Source organism: Melopsittacus undulatus, chromosome 5 (genome assembly GCF_012275295.1).
Source record: "Melopsittacus undulatus isolate bMelUnd1 chromosome 5, bMelUnd1.mat.Z, whole genome shotgun sequence".
NCBI lineage: Eukaryota > Metazoa > Chordata > Aves > Psittaciformes > Psittaculidae > Melopsittacus > Melopsittacus undulatus.
In genome coordinates, this window is record NC_047531.1 from 44331385 (window position 1) to 44353143 (window position 21759).

General features: G+C 44.3%; 1 protein-coding gene across 1 annotated transcript in view; it reads right to left on the reverse strand.

Moving 5' to 3' along the window:
* The window catches only part of LOC101870170 (coiled-coil domain-containing protein 134), a 44910-nt gene that overhangs the window by 21796 nt on the left and 1355 nt on the right, over positions 1-21759 (reverse strand). The window contains exons 2-19 of the mRNA XM_034063198.1: positions 20600-20650; positions 18693-18766; positions 17932-18037; positions 17180-17383; positions 15795-15925; positions 15218-15332; positions 14294-14410; positions 13655-13754; positions 10762-10896; positions 10127-10241; positions 8477-8595; positions 7305-7446; positions 5852-5963; positions 5167-5227; positions 3885-3982; positions 2963-3137; positions 2712-2859; positions 1878-2150 (exon numbers count right to left, since the gene is read on the reverse strand). Coding sequence (XP_033919089.1) covers positions 1878-2150; positions 2712-2859; positions 2963-3137; positions 3885-3982; positions 5167-5227; positions 5852-5963; positions 7305-7446; positions 8477-8595; positions 10127-10241; positions 10762-10896; positions 13655-13754; positions 14294-14410; positions 15218-15332; positions 15795-15925; positions 17180-17383; positions 17932-18037; positions 18693-18766; positions 20600-20648 — 2274 coding nt within the window. The 5' untranslated portion in view covers positions 20649-20650. The remainder of the gene's footprint in view (positions 1-1877; positions 2151-2711; positions 2860-2962; positions 3138-3884; positions 3983-5166; positions 5228-5851; positions 5964-7304; positions 7447-8476; positions 8596-10126; positions 10242-10761; positions 10897-13654; positions 13755-14293; positions 14411-15217; positions 15333-15794; positions 15926-17179; positions 17384-17931; positions 18038-18692; positions 18767-20599; positions 20651-21759) is intronic.

Sequence of the window (21759 nt, forward strand, 5' to 3'; positions counted from 1 at the left end):
CAGCCTTCCTGGTCCTGGCAAATGCATCACTGTGTTAACATCTTCCTTCCTACTAAGGAGCTCAAGGTCTCAATTGAAGCCACTAACCATCTATGCGATTTAGTCCAGACAGTTCTTAAAAGCAGATGAGCAAATAAATCATCCCTGGAAGGACATTAATTTTTGTTTCACTGTACCATACAGAGGCCTTTCCATTTTACTAGAGCATTCTCAGGCTGAGGTTATTCACCTCCTAAGTTTTCTTTACATCTGACAGCATATTTATCCCAGGATATTGCACTGTTTTATTAGCCCATCTAAATTCAGATTGATTATGCTTTTCTCCAACTGAAAGGTGAAGTGTCAAAGCCTGTGATTTATTACAACTCACTTTAACGACCAGGACAGAGCTAAGTTAATTTATTTCTGCAAGAGCACACAGCAATACAGACAAAGGGAAGCAGGAATACTGTACCATTCAGGGAAGGAGCCACTGTTTCTCTTTTGTTTATTGATACACCTGGGATGTATACACCACATTACGGAGTGCTAAGTTCCAGAACTACTGTCAAAGGCAAGTCCCATGGGACACTTCTCCTGCATTTGATATGTGAGCTCACTGATCATTTTGGCTAATGCTCTGCAATGGTTATCAAATGCCTGGATGTTGCTACCTACAGTCCAATATCACCCTCACTGTAAAAGAACTGCCCCACACAGGTACCCTCCTGTCAGTCATTTCACTAAGGTGGGATATTAAAATGTACTTCACAGCCTCTTTGGTCATAACAAATATGTGCCAGCCTGTCATGCCTGATGGGTGCCCACTCAGAATCAAACCTTGTTTCTTCACTGCCTGCTGACATGGGCTTCTATTCACACTATATATAGTTTTAATTTCTCTAAAAGGCTGGAGAAGAAACATCACAGCTCTTTGCTTTTGTCCTTCCAGGCAAATCTCATGCTCCCGTGTGGAAACGTCAGCAAGTATTTACTGTGTAAATGGCTGAACAGTTGTGGGGTAGGTGGCCACTGATAGGAATTGGTGACAGGGCAGGTGGGAGAGGTGGGAGTGAGAGGAGGTCTCTAAACAGCCATCAGCACCTAGATTGTCATGATTACATAGGTTAACAGAACTCATTATGCCAACAAACACACAAGCCCTGCTACTTCAAGGCCCCTTTTTTCCTTGCACTGAATAATTTTTCCTTCCCCAAGATTTTTATTTTACATTTAAAGAGCAATAAAATGTGTTGTTTGCAGCCCTGGAAACTCAGGTGTTGTGGAAAAATCTCTGACAAGACTCTCCAGTTGAAACCAAACAAGATTAAACCCCCAGCAAACAGAAAGCCATGCCCTCAAGACCTGCTCTCTCCATGCTGCTTTTTCAAAGTTCTTTGTTCCTCATATCTTTCTTATCTATCAGTAGTAAAACAATTTCTCCCAAACTAGCAAAACAGCTTCTTGAAAGGCTGCCACAGAAGCATCTGGAGTACCCAGCTGTGTATCTGGATAGAGAAAGGAATGAGGTTTTTCACGGCATACATGAGCACCCTTCAGATCCCTTCCTAACCAGCTTTCAAAAGATCCCTTCCTGTTACAGTGGATGGATGACAGAGAAAGACCCATTTTCCATATCAGGCTTCCCTGGGAGATGGAAGTCTCTGTATACACTCATTGTCCCTTGTAGCAGAACCCTTGGCCTCGTGTCCCAGGTTGGACAGGGCCTTGACCAATCTGGTCTAGTGGAAGGTGTCCCTGCCCATGGCAGGGGGTTGGAACTGAATTATCTTAAGGTCATTTCCTTCCTTCCATTTTCACTGAGAGCTTTAAAAACAAAAAAAAACCCACCTAAATCAGGGCCAGGATGGCAGCCTGTCCTTGTGAAAGTTACATACCAGTAAAATAAGTAAAATGCTGGAATTGCTCTTTAGAATGGGAAGTAATGGGTTAACACTGTTCAGCTGATCAGACATGCCAAAGCCATCTTCTTCAATCCCAGTTTGCTTGCAGTCTCCCCAGGAAAACCAGAGTTGGAGGACTTGGTGTCCAAATCTCCCCATAAGTTCAGGGTAGCGCAGGAAGAATTTCAGCAAGAGAGGACAATGGACGTAGACCAAGCTTAGATCTGGAATATTATCCAAGATCCTCCTTATGGTACACAACGACCTCTGGTAAATGTGTGGGAGGGAAAAGGGGAGAGAGAACAGAATTATCACTAGATACTGAATATCAAAAAAGCTGAAGTAATGTGAGTGCCATGAGAAACAGTCACACTGCCTTCTAAGTAGACAATCAAATATATCAGTTAAACATCATTTTGTGAAGCCCATTTGCATCATAAAGGCTAAGAAACTTGTAGGCTTTATACAGTTCTCAAAGCTGTGTATCAGCAAAGAGCCATATGGGAACACTAGAAAGCCTTCTGCAGAGGCTGTAGATGTGTTCAGGAGACTGAAGTAATGAAATTTATTATATTCCATATGTGAATTCACAGCCTATCCAACGCATTTACACTTCCCACACATACACAGGTTTATTCAGTCAAATCTAGATTCCCTGGTGGCTTTTCACAGTTAACTTTCCAGAGTATAGATGCACTGCACACTCTTCACTCACTCACTGTTCACCACCTATGTCAAAATACTTTCCTTGAGAGGGTTGATGGGAGTGGGGAGAAACCTTAGTTTCCAAAAAAGAGTCCAAGAGGAAGGAATGAAATAATCTTTTACCAAGTCCAGTGGTTGGCTTTTGTCCTGACAGACAGCAAGGAGGTAAAGTGCAGCTCTGAGTATGTATAGAGGGGGGCAGTCTCCATGGTCCTGTGCTGATAGGAGGAAATTTCTTATGGCTAAAAATAATTCTGCTTCTGGGACAAACCTGCATTCAAGGAGATTGGAGTGCAAACAGTAACATTAGACATGCCTCATTCACCAATACATGGTATATAATGGCCACAAAGCCTTGTATACTTTTGGCTCACCTGTCCTCAAGGGTGTAGGCAAAGTATAAGAGTAGTATAAAGCAGTGTTGGTGGCTGCAAAGAGCCTGATCCAAAGAGAAAGGCTCAGGGGTTTCAGCCAGGAGGAGAAGGCTTTCAGCAGTGGTATAGTTTAATTGAGGCAGACCCTTCTGCAGCAGCTCATAAATGTCTTGCTCTAGAAATAAAACTACTATGAGAAGGCAGGCAGCAATGAGGAATGTTTACAGCAAAGCAGAGTGGAACAGGGGGATGGAAGCATCTGCCTGCCCTAACTCAAGAATATTAAATTAGGGAAGCTCCTGATGTAAGCAATATCAAAGCCAACCTCCTGCCCCACAGCCTGCATACAGCAAGCACACCCCTATGATCTGGCGTGAGGTGTTGTGAGACCTGATTTAACGGAGCTGGCTTTGAGGATGAAAAGCCGTTTCTGTTTGAGGTTCCCAGCTTTCTGCTGATGCTGCTTGTATGGTGACCAACCACTGCCAGTGAGAAAAGTGGCTTTTGTAATGTGAAAATTTTCATCTCATTTATCTGGGACTTACCTATTATGGAAAGTTACAGTACAGACAGGAAAGCTTTACAGAGTGTGACAGAGGAAAAATTTGCAGATATAGGTGACTAAGTGGCAAATGAGATTGTTTCAATTAAGCCATGCACAGTTGTGCTAATAAATGTCACCATGTAAACAGACAGGGTTCCAAATTCTTGAGAATGCATTCTGTGAGTGTTATCTCCTTTTTGGACCAGCTTAAAAAACATTTGGGAGGAAAAACCCCACAACCTCTAAATAGAGCTTATGTGTGTCCTCCCATCCCTTCTTCTTTGTCCTTTTATTTTAATTATTTTTGTACCTATTGCCTAGAGAGGGTGTCAGGGCCTCAGAGTAAATGAAGCCATTTGTCTCCTTCCCCAAACTTGCCTTCCTGAGAAGAAGTTTTCTCTTTCTCTGTGGCAGAGTAAAGGCTCAAGCACAAGCTGCAGAGGAAGCTGGAACACGCCTGATTTAAGGCAGGATTACTGTGAAGTAGAGCAGAAAAATACAGTGCAGAAGGCCAGGAGACAGAAATGTCAAGGCCTTCTTTGTATTTCCAATCTCACATGCTGTCTGCTAGAACCTCAGTTTACTGAATCATCACATACAAGCACCTGCCCCATCACAACAAAACTCCAGGAGCCAGCTGGGGTTCCGGGAAAGTGAGTGATTCCCAAAGGACAGTCAGCTCACAGATGTGGCAGGTATGCATGGTGATGGCAGTGAACGTGTTCACACACCTTGGGACAACATGAATATAGTGGGGTATTCTCACAATCATCACACCTGGTATACACAGGGAGTCCTGCAAGGGCAGGACCCCAAACACTGCAGAGAACTGGCTGTATATGAGGGTGGCTTCCTACAGCTGATTCCACTGGCAAACACCAGGAAGGAGATTCTGTGGCATTATTTCTGTCTCAAATGATCTCCTTGCAGAACAGGACATAATGAATCAGCTTTGCACTCTAACACGCCATCATTAGTGCCTCAAACTACCATATTCAGAGGCCTCGATCACTTCCCACACACACCATTCAAAGGCACAAACATACCCACTCTAAGTTTCACTGTGGTAACCTGGGCTATGGGTGCTGTGCGTTTTGTTTACTCTTTAATAAGGTGCAGTCATAGGAAAGAGGAGGTAACACACCTTTGCAGACCCACAAAAAGTATCCCTAAGTCCTCCTCAACCTAGAAATCATAGCCTTTGTTACAGATGACCCTTTGCAATGCCTGCTGTTGAAGTCTTCCTCCTCCCACCTATTTCTTATACATTATCACACCACAAGGCATAATGATAGTGGTAATATGTGCCTGAGAAGCCAGAGCTCAGATGAAACTGATGCTACTGTTATTTCTTTTCAAGACACCCACTTATCTGATTGCTCCAATGCCAGGCTGCTTTATCTCTACCTGCTCATCTCACAACAGAGCACAGAATTCTCACAATACTCTGTGAATCCACCTGCCCCATATCTAACTACTTCTCCCTTCTCCCACGTCCAGCTTTTCCATTGTCAGTTGCCAGTTACATTTTGCAGTAAGATATAACTACTCTTGAGTCTTTAAGCCTTCTGTCTTGCCAAATCAGGTGCATTAAATATGGCATGATCTGTTTTTCCACCTGAAAATGTTTGACTTCCTCAAAACGCATGCATCACGATACCTTTGTACAGAGCAAAATCTGGCCTTCAGTTCCAGTGTCAGTCGGATGAAGGATGAAGATGCTAGACAGAAAGCAAGACAGAAATGTCAAAGGGACACAGAATGTGTACAGTAAGGGAAAAAAGTAGGCAGATCCCATAACCAACCCCACACATCTCCACACTAACCTGGTGAACAAGGCAGGTCATCTCAGTGTCCTCTCCCAAAGCAAACTACTCTGAGTTTGGTTTGGAGGGGAGTGTCTGAGATTCATTTGTTTTCTCAGGAGAAAAAGGGAAGATTTGACAGCTTCACATATTTAGAATAGAGGAATTCTCTACATTAGTTCTCTGATGTGCAAAGAGTAAGGAATACACAGAGTAAACAGGATTTCTATATAGTAAAAAACTACCAATTCCAGCATAATCCCTGTCTAGAGGAACAGCCAATTCTGAATATTCCAGAGGGAAGGGTGAAGCTGACACAAGTTATTTATCTAAAATAAAATCTGTCCCATCATCATTGCTAGACCAAATAACTTCTTCATCCTGCTGAACACGACTGTGTGCTCTATTCTTACTCATATAAACATGTAATATAATCCTCCGCATGAAGTCTTGTTAAGCTCATTGCCTCAGTAATATGCAGTAGCAGTAAGTTCCATCAGCTAACAGCACAGAGAACGTGATCCCACACTACCCCCATACCCAGCTTTTTGGAGAACTTATTCTGCATGTTTGGCACCACTGTAAAGAGGGTATTAAGTGCTGAGATGAAAACCTCCATCACTGATGGGCTGACAGCCCTTTCCAGGTAGTTCTGTGGAAAGAAGAAAAGATCAGGTGCGTGGTATGCAAGAAACACTGAAAACAGCAGCTTTTCTGCCTGCCCAGAAAGTGAGATTTCTAAACCCAAAGAAATGGAGTAACAGTTCTACCAAAACGCCTGGCAACATGTACACATGAGCATTTCAAAGCAACTAACACTCCCCTCTGCCAATGTTATGAGCTATGCTGCTAACTCTGCAAGACATTACATCAAACAAAAAACTTCTTCCTGATTCCAGCTGGCAAACAGGCCATTACTGCCCATATTGCCCTGGAAGCAACCGCTTTCACAGCTCAGATGGCTAATTCTCCAGCGTGGCATACAACACAGGACATATGCTTATGTGCAGCTGACTTCAGGAACACTTTATACCTGTGCTTCAGCATTTTAGTGGGTAGTGGCAAACACAGGTGTTTAAGCTCTCTACAGAGTCCAGAACCTAACTGTTTAGAACAGAACAACTTGACTCACTCTTGCAGAAGGTCACTGGACAATTTTCTCACAGTCCATTAATTTTTAACCAAGTTCAACGTGCAAGAAGCAGCAAACTGACTCCAGCTTTGCCAAATGAGACATGCAGCTCCCTTCAGGGAGGACAACAGCAATTGCACTGCAGCTGAGCTGCCTCTCAAAAGACTGGTTAAGAAAATACAAATCAAAACATTTCCAAGCTCCCAACAACAGCAAGAGTCCGTACACCTGAACCTCTGGCAAAGCACAAGCGAAAGTTACTCTATGTTTGGAACCACCACTAGAGTCCCACTGTTTTGACAACTCTCCTCCAAGTGTCTTAGTGACAGGTCTGTAAGGAGCACAAAAGCACACATGACTCTCCACAGTTACTGTGTCCCTGGCCTTACTGAGGCACAGTGCTAGGTACTGCCCTTGCTGGGTAGACTGAGCAGCCTCATCAACACCTGGAAAGAAGCAGGAAAATGAAAGTGCAGGTGCAAAATGCCACTGATTTCTGGGACACAGGCAAGAAGGGAGAACAACACTTCAGGCACTCTTCATCTTCTGCAACATCCAGAGCTGCCATGGATTAGATAGCATGGCAGGCAGGTTATGGGGATTGTACAGTCTGAGGAAAGACACTGCCATCTACATGGAAGCTCTATGAATTTCTCCACCCTCTGAGACCACACACCCTCATTTTGCATGAACTGTGTAATGCTACATTTGGCTCTGGAGAGGTGGGCAATGCCACACCTGTTCTTGGTTTACTCTACTTGCTCTCTTCCTCCCAAAACCAACTTGTGCAACCCATTCTTGATGTTTGGAAGCATCTTTCCAGGTATCCAATGAATAGATCAGATTCAAAAGAAAGCCTACCATGACCATGGGGATGCACAGACTGTCACAAATCCTCAACAGGAACTCAGAGAAGTTGCTTAGCGTGTCCTTTCTCTCAGAGTTAGGGGCAGTGAAAGCATTCTCCTGGGCCATGAAGTCACTCTGAAATTCCACTGCTAACCTACAAACACACAGTGGACATCAGAGAGAGGAATCCTCCTCGCTTTGTAAAGGAAGTCAGGAGATACTACATATCCATCAAAACTTTCACCATTAAGGACCCTACAAACACTTATTGGGTCAGCAACACAGGAATCTGGCAATCGTAGAGTTACATCTTGAGCAAAGCCAGTAGAAGTCAGCAATGTTGCACAACAGTACAATCTGGGAAAGGAAGGGTTAGCTTCTCTGAAGAAAGTGTCTGCTGTGGAAAGCCCTAGTGTGGCAAGACTAAAGGTTCTCAGTCAGGCCAGATTGTCTGGAGCACAATACAGCAAACCTCATGAAAATCAGCCAGTGGACTATTCAGCTGTCCTAAAAGCCATGACAGAGCCCAAGAGCCCTCTAACAGTACCGCAAGACACTGGGTCAGTGCAGACAGTGCCACCTGCTTCTGACTGAATTATCTCAGTCAAGCCATGTAAGGCAAAATCACTAAGTTGGCCAGATTTCCCTAACAGACTCACAACAAACTCGTGTACCACTGTCTGCTGAGCAGCTAAGGCTGACAGATAGCTCTCATCCAGCAGCACAGGAAATGCTGGTGTCTATAAACCCACTGGCAGTTAACAGATGAGCAAATTCAAAGCCAGCATCTGAAGCAGATACACATTTGTTAAATGGTTAATCCCCCCTGGCAGTGAGGCTGCATACCCCAGGACACAGGAATATGGTTTCACACACACCTTCCAACAGCTCTTATGCTGTCAGTAGCAGTGGCTAATTTTCAAGCAGGTCCTCAAAGGCCAAAGACATTAGATAAGCAGGGAATAAAAGGTCACAGACAAATTTACTGGGAGACACACACAGGTATCACAAATTTTTCACTGTCACTACATATTCCTCCTTCTATTGTTTCATTGACAAGTGCAATGCATCGAACTCACCTGTGATATTTTAGTGGTGAGGGTGGGCAGAGGCATTAGGTTACAAGGACAGAAGAATGGATGGACATGGACACACACCACTCACCTACACTGACTTGTCCTCACCTGCAAGCATTTCTGAAACTTTGCAGGGTGTTGAGCAAGAACTGGCCCTGTCTCTGAGAAACTCTGCTGAGATTTCTGTTTGCTGGGTGACTCTGAGATGCTGAAAACAGGAGATCACCCTGTAAGAGGAGAGAAGTCTTGAAAATCTTATGTTCACTGTCAGAAAAAAAACAGCTTTTTTCTCTGACACCTGCAGCAGGAGGAACAACAGATTTCACACAACTGCTCTTCACTACTGTGTTTTCCCCAGGGAAAGCAGAGTTAGAGAAGTTCTGTGCCCTTCATAGGGGTTAGTAGTTACAGAGCTACTAGTTCTGCATTGCTTTGTGTTTACTGCCTGTATTGCCATGGTTTGGTCTTATCTGAGTTATAAATAGCTCAGCTAATGGAGCTTCAAACCCTTCTGGGAAAACCTGGTATTTTTAAGAATTTTTATTTCTTCCGATTACTCTTCAGACAACACTGAACAGTTCCTCTCCTTGTACAGCACTGAAATCTTAGTGCTCTAATTTGGTTCAGTTTTGTAAGCAGCTATGCATGTACGAGCTCTTGTTCCCACACAGCATCCTACTGAGTTCAACAAGAAGCCAACTGCAGCATCAGAGTTAATCATTTGCCCAAACTGAGAAGCACTGGAACTCAAAATCTGCCTTTAAGCCTTAACCTGTCGTGGTGGTCTTCTTTGAATACTATCAGAGGATAGCACAGCTACATATTGGTATCTGGCAATTCAGAACTCCTTCTCCATTTGACGCAGAGATACCTTAGTACAGGTACAATCATTTCTCCCTTTTTTTTTCCTTTAAAGACAGCCTGGACATCCTTATTATCTTCCTAAATCTCCTTCCTGTGAAACTCCGTATTCTGAATGGGGCATCAAGAATTGGGTGTGTGCAAACAGCCTGACCAGCACCTACCTATGGGCAGAAAGCAGTTCTGTCTTCTCCAAGTAGAGAAGAAAGACGTCTGGTACAACAGAACTTGGGCCTAAAGATCAGACATGTGGAACTCTGGTACTCCAGCAAGATGCTCTTTGCCACTGCAGACATGCAATCTAAACCTACATGGCTCTAAAACGAAAGCAAGGAGGCTCAGCCCTTGTCTTTTCACTAGCCATCTGCAATGGGAGCTCTCCACAGAAATGCTCAAGTCCCAGCAGCACATCACATTAACTACATGTTCCAGAAACAGAAAAGGAATTGCAGTTCAAAGAGTGGCTAACAGCTCCCATACTGAGGGAGGGATCACAGTGCATATATAATGATCCTCTTGGTCTGAAGCCACAGCAAGAGATGTTCATTGCCAAAAAAAAAACCCAGATTGACTGATGCAGCCTACAAGGTGGAGTCCTGAAGAAAGGGAATGACTTTGTAGTACTGGACACATAAAGACAGCAGCATGTTCAAGAGGTACCCCACTAATCTTCACTGATTTAGAAAGACAACATTCACCAGCATCCATCTTCAGCTACTTCAAAGACAAAAACTGGTACCATCTTAAGGCAGGAGGATTAAAAGAAACACTAGAGAACCCAATAGCCATAGGGTAAAGGGGATGAAACACATATACAGCATTCACTCTCCTACATGTGGTAGGAGGATCATCCCTGTCCTGCTTGATCCTACTAACAAGCAACAAGTTTTGACTTACTGCATGTCTCTTGCTACTCTGGGGTGAGCAAAGGTCATCACATCGCTTCAATACTGCCTCCAGCAGCTTCTGCAGCTCTTCATATGGGACTGGTGGGGAGCTCAGATGGTCCTTCCTGAACAAGCAGAAAGACAACATGCACATTCTCTGCTGGGAACTCTTCCACCTGGGAAGGCCACACCAGCAGAAATAACTGCTCTTTGCCACTTCCCTCCAGCACAGCATGCTAAGGTTATAATATCTGGTCAGTGCCTTCCCCCATATGTGCACACAAATACACCCTCACTGCATTCACTGTCCACTCCCACTACAGTCAGAAAGCATATGACTGTACAGAGACTCATGCTTGCTCTTATCTGTCTGGATGGGGCAGAGTGACAAAGCTGCAGCAACCGCTGTACAGGTCTGCCTGGGACACTAGTTTTTTGCTGCAGTCACTTGCTGCCTACCCCAGCTCCATTGCCCTGGCAGCCTTTTGAGGCAGGTGGGAAGCTAGCGGTGCTGTACCCACGCCTGCCTCAGCCAGAAGTCCCACTGACGAGCACTCACCCACACAGCTACAGGGGAGTTGCAGAGACCAACATGGTATCAACGGATCTATCTGAAGAAAAGCCTGCAAACACTTCCCTGCCTACCTCAGGAAAGCTGTCACAGCTCTCACAGCCTCCAGTGCCACCTCCAGCATTGGGCAGTTCACTGTCTCCATCAAAACATCAATGGCTTCTTTACATACACCTCGGTTTGTGAATAGTTTGATTTCCACTGGTTGCCTGTAAGCAAAGAGAACATTGTCAGAGTTAAGTAACTGTACTGTCCTCTCCTCAATTTCATAAAATGAAGAGCTGAGCTGTGTGGTTCCAGCCATGCTTTTCAAGTATTCAGAGCCAGCTGCTCTCAAGGAGGATGTCTCAAACTTGAGCAGGTAGAGGATTTGCTACAAAGAGTGAACTTCATCAGTCCTGGAGCACTACTAAGATGAAAAAATCCTACAGCCTGGATAACTGACTGCACCAGCAAACACTGACAGCAAAAGCACAAGAAAAATGGGCTTTGCAAAATACAGTGGTCTCTCTGCTAGAACTTTATGCTGAGGCCATCTGCTCTGGCATTTGCAGGTTCATTTGGCAAGTCATATTTCTGAGTAAACAAGCAAACACCACCATCCTAGAACAAGGCCAATGCCATGAAAACAGCTTCTCTTACAGGCACATAGCACTTCTAATGTTGCCAGGACAGGGACTTTCATGAACTTGAAAAGTAATCAGGAAAACAAACACAATCCAACTGTTTTGACAGTTCTTCATAGTGAGCATTTTGGTCATCTGATCATCTTGTGGCCCATCACCTTTGGGCATTCAGTACAAGAATACGGAGGGATGACAAGCCATGAATCTCATTATTGGACAGAGCTGTGTAAATGGCAGACTGCTCATTTTGACAAGTCAGGTACAGTCCGGAAGGCAGGGGAAGGCAGGCAGCTGCATGCAGACAAGAGGCACTAACAGCCTGCCAGAGGGCATCTACAAAGTGAGGCAAGAAAAACAGCACGTTATGAAATGAGCAAAACTTGGGAGGCAAAAGGATTCTCTGTTATTCAGTTTTCACAGCCTTCCAGTATCTGAAGGGGGCCTACAAGGATGCCAGAGAGAGACTCTTCATTAGGGACTGTAGCAACAGAACAAGGGGTAGTGGGTTTAAACTAAAACAGGGGAAGTTCTGGTTAGATATAAGGAAGTTCTTTACTGTAAGGGTGGTGAGGCACAGGAACAGGTTGCCCAAAGAAGTGGTGAATGCTCCAACCCTGGCAGTGTTTGAGGTCAGGTTGGATGGGGCTTTGAGCAACTTGGTCTCATGTAAGGTGTCCCTGCCCATGGCAGGGGGGTTGGAACTGGATGATCTTAAGGTCCTTTCCAACCCAAACCATTCTGTGATCCTATGCTTGACCAAAGCAAGCCAGGAACAGCACATGCTTCCATGGGAGGGGAAAATAAACTTCAGTAGGAATTATACTCCTAGCCCAGCTACAAGGTAAAAAGTGAGCAGAGGCAGAACCACTCTTTTTAGTCACTCAGTGGGAGGAAACCAACCCAGGTTGGCAATCACCTCACATTCTGCTGTGAGAAAAAGCTGTGAGGTGGGCAAGGCAAGTAACTCAAGCACTAGGAGCACCCTCTGGCCCAAGCCATAAATGATGTACTGAACTTCCAAATTGTTTCACTTGCACAGTAATTCTATTAATCCTTTGTAGTTCCTTTCTTTAGTAGCTGACCTTCTGAAGTCAAACACATCAGGAAAAAAAGCCTTCACTGACTCATGCAGGGAGGAAGGGATGGAGGAGTCTTGCTGACTCACTCAAGAGGCACAGGCCCACTTGCAATATGGTGCACTATGATGTCTTTGGGGCCTGGGCGAAAAGCGCGAAGGACAGCACTCTCGCAGTTTCCTGCAACCTCTCATCTTTGGGTCCCAGACTGTGTCGGACACACCAGTTGTGCTGGGAGAGACAAGGGGCAGTTACCCACCACTCCTGACATACTGCGAAGGGGAGCAGCATGTCCTGCTTCGGCAACACCAGAGTGTGGGGTTCACTTACCCAAGAGAATTCAGCTGCAAGGAAAAGGTTCCAGGATGAGATCCCTTTCCTCACTATGAGATAGCTTTAAATAAGACATAATTTCTAAGGCAAAGCTCATAGAGATAGAATGGGTGTGCTAGAAAATGAGAGTAATTGCACAGAGTGTTCTCTTTGTTTTACAAGCACAAATGCTGTAATTAGTGTTTCCCACATCCTGGTTTCTCTTTTTGACAGATCCCACACTGGCATTATCACACTGTTCTAGCACTGCTGCTTTTCCCTCTCTTTACCCTGCCACTTGCTACAAAATTGACTGTGACATTTCAAAAATTCAGCTCAAGGGCTCTCTTGGGGGAACTAAGTGGCAAAACCAAGACTCTTTCACTAGCATGACAGGACAGGAACAAGATCATAGAAGCAAGAACAGGAAGCATATAAGAAAAACAAGCTAGGGCATGTTATTCCTTAGCAGAAAACATGAGGAAAAAAGTGACAGAAGACATTAATATTTCAGCCTAGAATTTGTTGTTGCTTTTTGAATTTAGCTCATATGATGATACAAGACTGGAAGGCATAGAACTTACATGTTTTGTTTTGTCACAGAGATGTACTAAGCAGGAACTGGCCTGCTTGCATACACCTGGACCTCCCTTGCCTTCCTTCCTGCTCTGGCTACAGCTGAAAGATCTTTCATCACAGATTGGTAAGGTAGCAGGAAAAAGGTAGATATCCTCATGGACGCATGCGCAAAGAGGACAAGCTGGGAAGTTCAGAAACTACCATAAGGTCCTTCATCACAAGAATAAGGGAGATGCGTTTGTTCAGCAACACAAAGGCTCTGGTGGTATAGATATTTGGCCTCAAATGAAAACCTTAAAAATCAAAAGGATCACAGCTTCTATTTCAGAGCACCACACTCTGCTGGTGCAAGCCTGGCAGGGGTACTCCCTTACCGCTTCAGGATTTCAGTGAAGAGCAGGAGCCCTTGTTTGTGCAACTCCGCATTGTTCAGCTGCAGGACATCTTGAAGACTCCTCATCAGAGATTCAATGCCTGCACATGTTCAAGAGAAGTCACAGAGAGAGCTTTTAACACCCCAAAGCACAGCATGGCAGCAAAATTAAGTTTTAATAAGAAGATCTGAACAATTATTCTTCTGAACAACTGACAAACAACTGCCTCAAACTGCTGAGTGTTCACTCAGCTCCCTGGTAATAGGCCCCAGTCTCCACTGCTGGAGGTAAGTCCAGAAGAACTGAAGGAATTTAGCCTTTCTTCCTATATCTACTCTTAGTATGTTCACCAAAACACTTCATAGTAACTCAGGTAGTGTCAGTCATGATAACTGGTTATTATAACAAGTGCATGCCTTGAACTGCCCGAACTGTCATTAGGACAGTTCACAGCTATGTTGAAATTCAAGCTATGCTGGACATCACAAACATGTCTGATTGACAGGCACTCGTTTTCAGTCCTTTATCCATCCTGACTTGAAATTGTGACTGTGTGTAAAGCATTGAAATTCAGCTAGAGGCGCAACAAATGCCCACAGTATTACTGCAGTCCCTCTGTCAGAAAGGCTGATGACTCACCATAGACTGTGTGACACTTTGAGAAGAAAAGGCGCTCTTCAGTGAGGAGGAGCAGGCAGCAATACACTGACCAGATGAGAATTTCACTGTTGCACAAGAGACACTCAAACAGGAATTCTGCAAGCTCACAGACACACAGGCAAATAAGGTCACCCTGCTAAGAGGCAGTCTGCTTACACCCTGGTACAGCTGCTCTCAGAACAGAGCAGAGGAAGGAGGAGGAAACGCATGAGCATAGCAACAGCCACAGGGAAAATGGGTGTATAATGAAATGGCAGGAACGGAGAGTGGAGTGGAAGCTGGGGGGTATGCTAGCCTTCAAAGCAAGGTGACTGGAGAGCAAAGTCCTGCAGGCAGGCATCTTCCCAGCATAAACTCAGCAGGCAGGAGCTGAACTGTGGCTCCAGCCTTTGGCCAAATGAAAAGTCACAAAGCAAGCTTTACCACAGATGCAGTAATCTTTTTTTTTTTTCCACAGAACTTTTACACCTCCAAAAGAATTTGTAAGATGAAAGCATTCCTGTCCTTTGGGATTACAAAGAAATAATAAGCCACATTCTAAAGCTAAATCCTAGACCAAATTCTGTATAAATTTACAGTATTTAGTGGGATATGATGGAACCCCAGTCTGTTTTGGCTTGTATCTAAGGTCCTGCAAGAAGGACCTTGACCTGAAGGACTCATCAAATTCTTGTTGTGGAAACTCTGTTCTGCCTGTTGGCAGCTGCTTCTATATTTTCAGTTGAAAACTTACTTTCCATTTCTAATCCTAAACCACATTAGCCATTTTTACTGGTATAAAATGGTCATCACACACATTATGCCATCAGAGGATTCCATGGAGCTGGACCAAACCTAAACCAAACAGCCAATGAGTGCCTGATATTAGCAGATGAACAATAAGATGCTATGGCATTTCTTCACCTGGGACATCAGCATGGATAAAAGCAGGAGCATATCTGCTGGGAGAGTGAACCAGCACTGCAGCCATACAGTGAGAACTTGCTGCCTGTAACATCTCATCTCTGGTCAACAAAAGCTGTTGGGAAACAAAAGTCAAAATGAGAGCGGAAATCAACTGTGCAGGTATGAGTAAGAAACAGTTTCCTCTATATCTTAAAAGATAAACTAAGATCTCTCCTTTGGTATGTATTTTACAGTTTAAACTTGCTAAGGCAAGATCAAACACTGGACCAAATACGTTCCAAAAATGTAAAATGAGAACCACAACAGAGAATATTATGAGCAGGAATAGCTCTGCCCCATGCTTAGTCATGCTGGCACTGCAAGTGCTGTATCAGAGCTCAAGTGTGAGTAAAACTTGTCCCCTCCAGCATGCAGGAACGAAAAATGAGGTGATCTGTGGAGGTGTCCCCATTTCCACTGTCGCCTCTGTTGCTGGTGTTGGCAACAGCATACTGAAATGCCTCAGATAAAGACTCAATGCAGGCCAGCAAAGTCTTTATATTTACTGACAATTCACTACTACTTCAGCCATCACCTTTTTGAGAACAAGTGGCAATGGATTTTCCCCTTCTAAAAGGTCATGGTTCTCAGACTCCTCTTCTGGCTTTGAATTATTCATAAGAATGGATACAAAATGGTCAGATTTCAGCAGCTCCTTTAGCAAACCTGCAGAAGGGAGACAAAGAGTGAGCACCATACAGGGCATAGCAAGGATTATATAAACACAGGAGTATTTACAGCCTAAGACTTGTTGCCAACTTCATCCCCTTTCCTGCACTCCTAACAAAGGTGCTCACTTCCAGTTTAGTGAGCTGCTTCTCACTGTGTCCTCAGATACTGCCAGGAGCCCCATGTCTTGCAAGCCTTTGTTGGTAATGCCTTCTTCTGGGTCTGATGTGCTCCCTGCTCCTTCTCAGAGACCTGCATGTGCACTGGTACACCATCTTAGGAGCATTCTACTTGCATCATCTTCTGTGCTCCAGGACCCATCTCTTAAAGTGTTTCTTGGGAGAGTTCTTGACCTGCATTCTTCTCCAAGCTACAGTCAGTGACCCAACAATAACTAGACATTTTCCCTCAAATACTTCCTAGAGAACTGACATTTGTCTTCCCCTTCTACTTCCACAGTCTCTTACTGAAACAGCTGTGTTTACCTAAAGGATACCAACACACACACAAAAGCCCTCAGTATAAAAAGTGTGGAGCACTGCTATAGGTACTGATGCAAATCATCAGTACATGTCAGTACAAATTCACAAGGGGTGTTGTCTGAGCTATAGAAATCCACTTTCAAAGGAAATCATCATCCATTTATAGTAGCTGAGTAGATGAGTTGAGGAGCAATTCAGTTCCTGCTTACCTCCTCCAAGAAAACTGAATTCCCTGGATGGTTTACAAACAAGCAACGTCAGAAAGGCTGAAATTGTGCTCCCCAGCAACAGTTGATAGGTGCAGTTGGAAGCATAAATGCAAGAAAGCACCACTTCCACATTAGCTTTCTAACCTAAACAACATGATGCCTCACATCTGAAGACTGTATTCGTTAGACTCCATTCCACTGCTCTACAAAGCCCACTTGCCTGTGTACAGTGTTTGCATTCAGAAACTTCGAGGGATGGGCTGTTTCTAGGATGAAACATCAAACTGAGACAGGCCAGGCCACAGCGCATGCTCTGAAGAGACTGAAAACTAGTCAGTGCTAGGTAAACATGAGGCTCGAGGGACAACAGGGGAGTTCAGCAGCAGGTCTGGTCTGTTTGATTGCTGTGGAGTAACATAAAGGATTGACTGCTTCAGACGAGCAGCAAAAAAAGCTCCTCTTGGGAACAATCCACATCACAGCATCTAAATCAGCCAAAGATTTCTTCCTCATCCTAAGCATTCCCTTGCATCTTGCAGTTTCTCTCAGCAATGCCTTACCCAAACAATTGATCTGCAGCTCCTTTGTCTGTGCACACCCCAAGGTATTCAAGAAGATACCACGCAGCCTTTCTTCAAAGTGTGCTGAGAGCCGTTCTGTGCCAACAGGGGAGGAGTACAGCTTGCCATACAAGTAGCAGACAGCAGCCTTTATGCCCTCATTTGGGTATGCCAAACCCATCAGCAGATGATCCACTAAATTACCTAGTGTTAGGAACAGAAAGGGCAAACACTCACAGGATTGAACTGATTTCTTGAAAGCACCCACTTATTTCTTCTGAAGACTTGCAAAAGCCCACTGGACAGACTGTGTGCAGATAAATGATGCCACAACTAAGTGATATGCTTACCACAATCTGTCCCTCTGAGCAGAGGTATAGTAATAAATGGTTAGAGGAGCTTGCTGTCCACAATATGAGTATCCATCATTCCAGTTACTCCCACAAACAGCTAAGCTTTACTCACCAGACCCCCAGGGGCTGGACGAAAGAAAGAAAAGCTATATATATGTTGCTTGTGAGGCAGACCCACAAACCCCAGTTCACAGAGGTTGTTTTTTCCAGGCTGGATGAAAGCGCAATGACAAACCTGCTGTGAAGGTATTGACCTGCAACCCAGAAGACCTGAACACCACTCTGACTTCTGGTCAGGCTTCTTGCATGACCTTTGTGAATTCACACAGGGTTCATGCATGCATATGTGTATTAGGGCTGTGAGTATTATTCTGCCGTGGTGCATGACACATTACTCACTGTGCTCTACCACCAGTATATCAGCAAAGCCTGGGATGGCATCTGCCAGCTTGCCCAAGAGAGTGAACGTGGGCAGGCTGCCTCTCATGGTAGTTGCTTTGCATAGCTGTAGAAGAGACAGAGAAAAAAGATACTTCATTTGTGAGAACAGAGTCCAAAGACAGAAATGCACCCAAATGAGCATGCTCTTGGTGATGAATAATTCTCCAGAATAGGATCTTTTCATAAGCTGGGTCCTCTTCACCACTTAGCATAAGCCACAGGAAAACCCTGAAAACAGCACTAAGTCTCTAAAATATCTTTTAGTTAATCCAAGAAATCTCTTGCTTGTTGTTTCTTTTATTCCTCTCCCCTCCAGTTCTTACATGAGCAGATGAACCACTTTTGCTGCTTCCCCATTTTTTGTACCCCTTGGGACCATCACAAACTTAGCAATGAAGAGAACCCACGGCACAGGCTGGTAAAGGTCCCCATATCACTGAAACAGTAAGATAGGAAAAGAAGTATCTGAGGAAGCCACATGGCTTTACAAGAGCGTCATGAAGTCATGTGGCTGCAAAGCATCATAGGAACAACAGTACGACTCCAGAGAACACACCAATGTGGTCAAAATCACAGCAGGGGAGCTGGCACTAGGACATTCCACTGCAGAGAAGGTTGCATCCAAGTGCAGCAGCTACAGCCTTGCAAAGCCACTAATTCCTATCTCCTCAACCTCTGAAGGACTAAAAAGGAAGGGCAAGTAATTCATTTTCACTGACCTCTTTCTGGCTTTCATCCAAAATGCAGTGAAAGTACTGTTCTGACTTCAGCTCCACTACAAGCCGCACCAGAACTAGGCAGAAGAACAGGATCCGTAATTCACACACAAGAGCACTCACAATCCATCTTCCCCAGAGCTTCAGCAGACCAGTGAGCAAAGAACTTGGACACTAAATGAGCACAGAGCTGCTGAGAGAACAGGGTAATGCCATTGCTATTGCTTCTGATAGCCACGCTCCCTGCAGCAACATTCCAGCAGTCCTGTTCAAGCTGCACAACAAACCATTCATGGAAATGAACTGCAAGTGACAAAGTGAGCATCAGGATATCAAGTAAATGCAAGGAAACAGGAAGGGAAGGAAACAAAGCCCCAGAGTAAAGGTATAAAAAACCCCCAAACTGTTAATTGAATAGAGCAGACTTCCTACAGCGTGGAAATTAAAAACATCTCTTTCCAAAAAAGACATCAGAACTGAAAGTGCTGAGTATGCTTAGATGCAGATTGAGAGCTCCTCCTCCTGTTGCTACTGCCCCTGAGGCAACAGTGCAGTCTGCCAGCCATTCCTCCCCAGAATTTCCTTTGCCAGAAAGCAAAGCTCCAGTCATCTTTGTGGTACTGTTCACCTCCTCAGCCTCAAGAAAAGGCTGTTATTCTTGGTTCACTGCAACTTCAAGAACACTCTGCCTGCTCTGTTCTATAAGAGGAAGCAACAAGAAACTCTGTTTACCAGGCACTGATTACACATTACCCAGGGTTTCCCCAACTAAATCAGGAGGGAATTGCCTGATGATGGCAAGCTGCCTCTGCCTCCACACATATACAAGTGGACCAGTTCAGGAAGTTAAGTTCCTCTTCTGGTGTTTTTAGAACCTGGGCACCTGAAGGTTCAGCAGATAAAGTTTTGACAATAGGCCCCCTACTGAGACACCATGCAGAACATTATTTCCTAGGATTTGGTAAGGCTCTCCTGGATGTATCTTGTCATCATGGCATAATTCATTTACAAAACACACTCTTGTTGTGTATTCTAGGAAAGTATAATAAAAAGAAATACTAGAGACTGCTGGATTCACCATCCCTTGATGTATCCAGGGCAATTCTGGAGGTTTACCTAGAAGACCTACTTTAACTAAAGAGCATCTCAGCAGAGGCATGTCTTGACAAGTGATTTATATACGGTTTATGGGCCCTTTCTTGCCCTGAATTCTCAGAATCTCTGAAAACTTTCGAGAGTTAGCTAACACTGAGTTAAAATACCTCTCTTTGAGAGCACCCAGCTCTCAACAGATTGGTAACATGACAGAAAGCCTTCTTACCTGTTCTGCACCATTTCAAGTAAGTGCCTGAAAACTGAAACCCCTCTGGAAGGAAGGAGCCCTGTGTCCAGCCAGGAAAGACAAAAGGAGGAAACCCCTGCATTGCTAATATCACTAGACTCAGCAAAGATGCTTGAGGCTAAACTGGACTGCAGAGATTCCTCTGTCAGCCCTGCAGATATTTCCTTCAGATTTCAAATGAAGGACTGCTCACAAACAGGAGATCTGCAGCCTGTACAGTTAAACCACAAGAGAAAGCAGTAGATCCCAAAGCTCACTGAAGCCTACAGGAAGACTTACACTTGACTCGAGACTTCAGTTAGGTCCAAAGATGAAGCATTGCTTACCACTGTTACCCATGTGACACTAAATTCATGGCACACACGCTACCTATGAGAGAAATGCTAAGTATTTAAACATGCACACACTCCCCTGGAAAAGTCTGCTCATCACTACTGAGTTAATAGAAAATAGATGAGCTTCCTAGTTCAAGCTGTGTAGAAGCCGAGCATTTCACTATAATTATCAGACAAGACAGAGCATTCCTTCACAAACTGCCAGCAACTGAGATGTGGCATCTGCCTCTCACCTTCTATGAACAGGTCCAGGGCACTGCTGTCTTCCACAGTATGCAACATCCCTAAAAGATAAGCCACAATCAGTCAGTGAACTCACTCCTGCTGGTGATCATTGGTGCCATAATGCCTTCTTGTAAAAAGCTGCAGATTGTTTTCAGAATCAGAAAAAAAAAGTTTTGTTTTCCCCACTTCACATGACACCAGCCTGACTTTGTCAGAGGAAGGGGGATACTCTCAGGAACACACGGGCATGAAGGCACCAGATTCTCTTGCTAATTTTGTATATACTTTAGAGTTGAAGTCAATGGCTCCACCTATCTAAGTAAATACGTAACTGCTGCTACCATCTCCACGTCTCACTGCACATATCCAGAATCATACTCTGGAACAACGCTCCCAAATGAGAGAAGTCTGAGCCCAGCTGTGAGTTTTCCTTTCAATTTTCCATTCATACGCATTACCATGAACAGCCTTCTCCCTCTACAACACTGAAAATCCTGAGACCAAATTTTAACTTCAGGTTTAAAGCATATGGAAACTGCTCCAATGCTAAATTGAATGTGAAGGCACCACTTCACAAGTCATCTGTATGAAAAAAGTGTAAAATTGGGTATATTAAAATAAGCCACTGTGTCACTCTACTACACCACAACTGGTGAGAAACTCTGTCTCCCAGCTCCTTCCAACTTCAGGTACCTACAGCATCAGGCATCTGGTTCAGATCCCCACTTTTGCCACACCAAATCCCTTGTTTCAACATATCCAATCAAATTACCTCCCCCCGGAGACCCCATGACCTCTCAGAAATTTGACCAACTAAAGCAATGTTATGACACTACAGATGAAATTACTTATTCCCTGTTTCATCTGCCCTGTACTCAGTAACTTCCTTTCACTTTGGAAAGGATTTGCATGCAGCATTTTTTAGTGAACATTGCAAAATCAGCTGCATGAAATCCAGGCTTACCTGAAATTCACCATCTTCTCATACATAACACTCCACACTACACCTGTTCCCTCAACCCTCTTTTCCTGCCTGTGCTTATCCCAGTATTCTCTCTCCAGAAACAAATGCATTTTCCTGAATTTACTATTAATAATACCTCCACAGTAGTGGTCAAACCTTTGAGGGTCCCTCTTACGGTTTTGCACCAAATGAACTTTGGTTCAA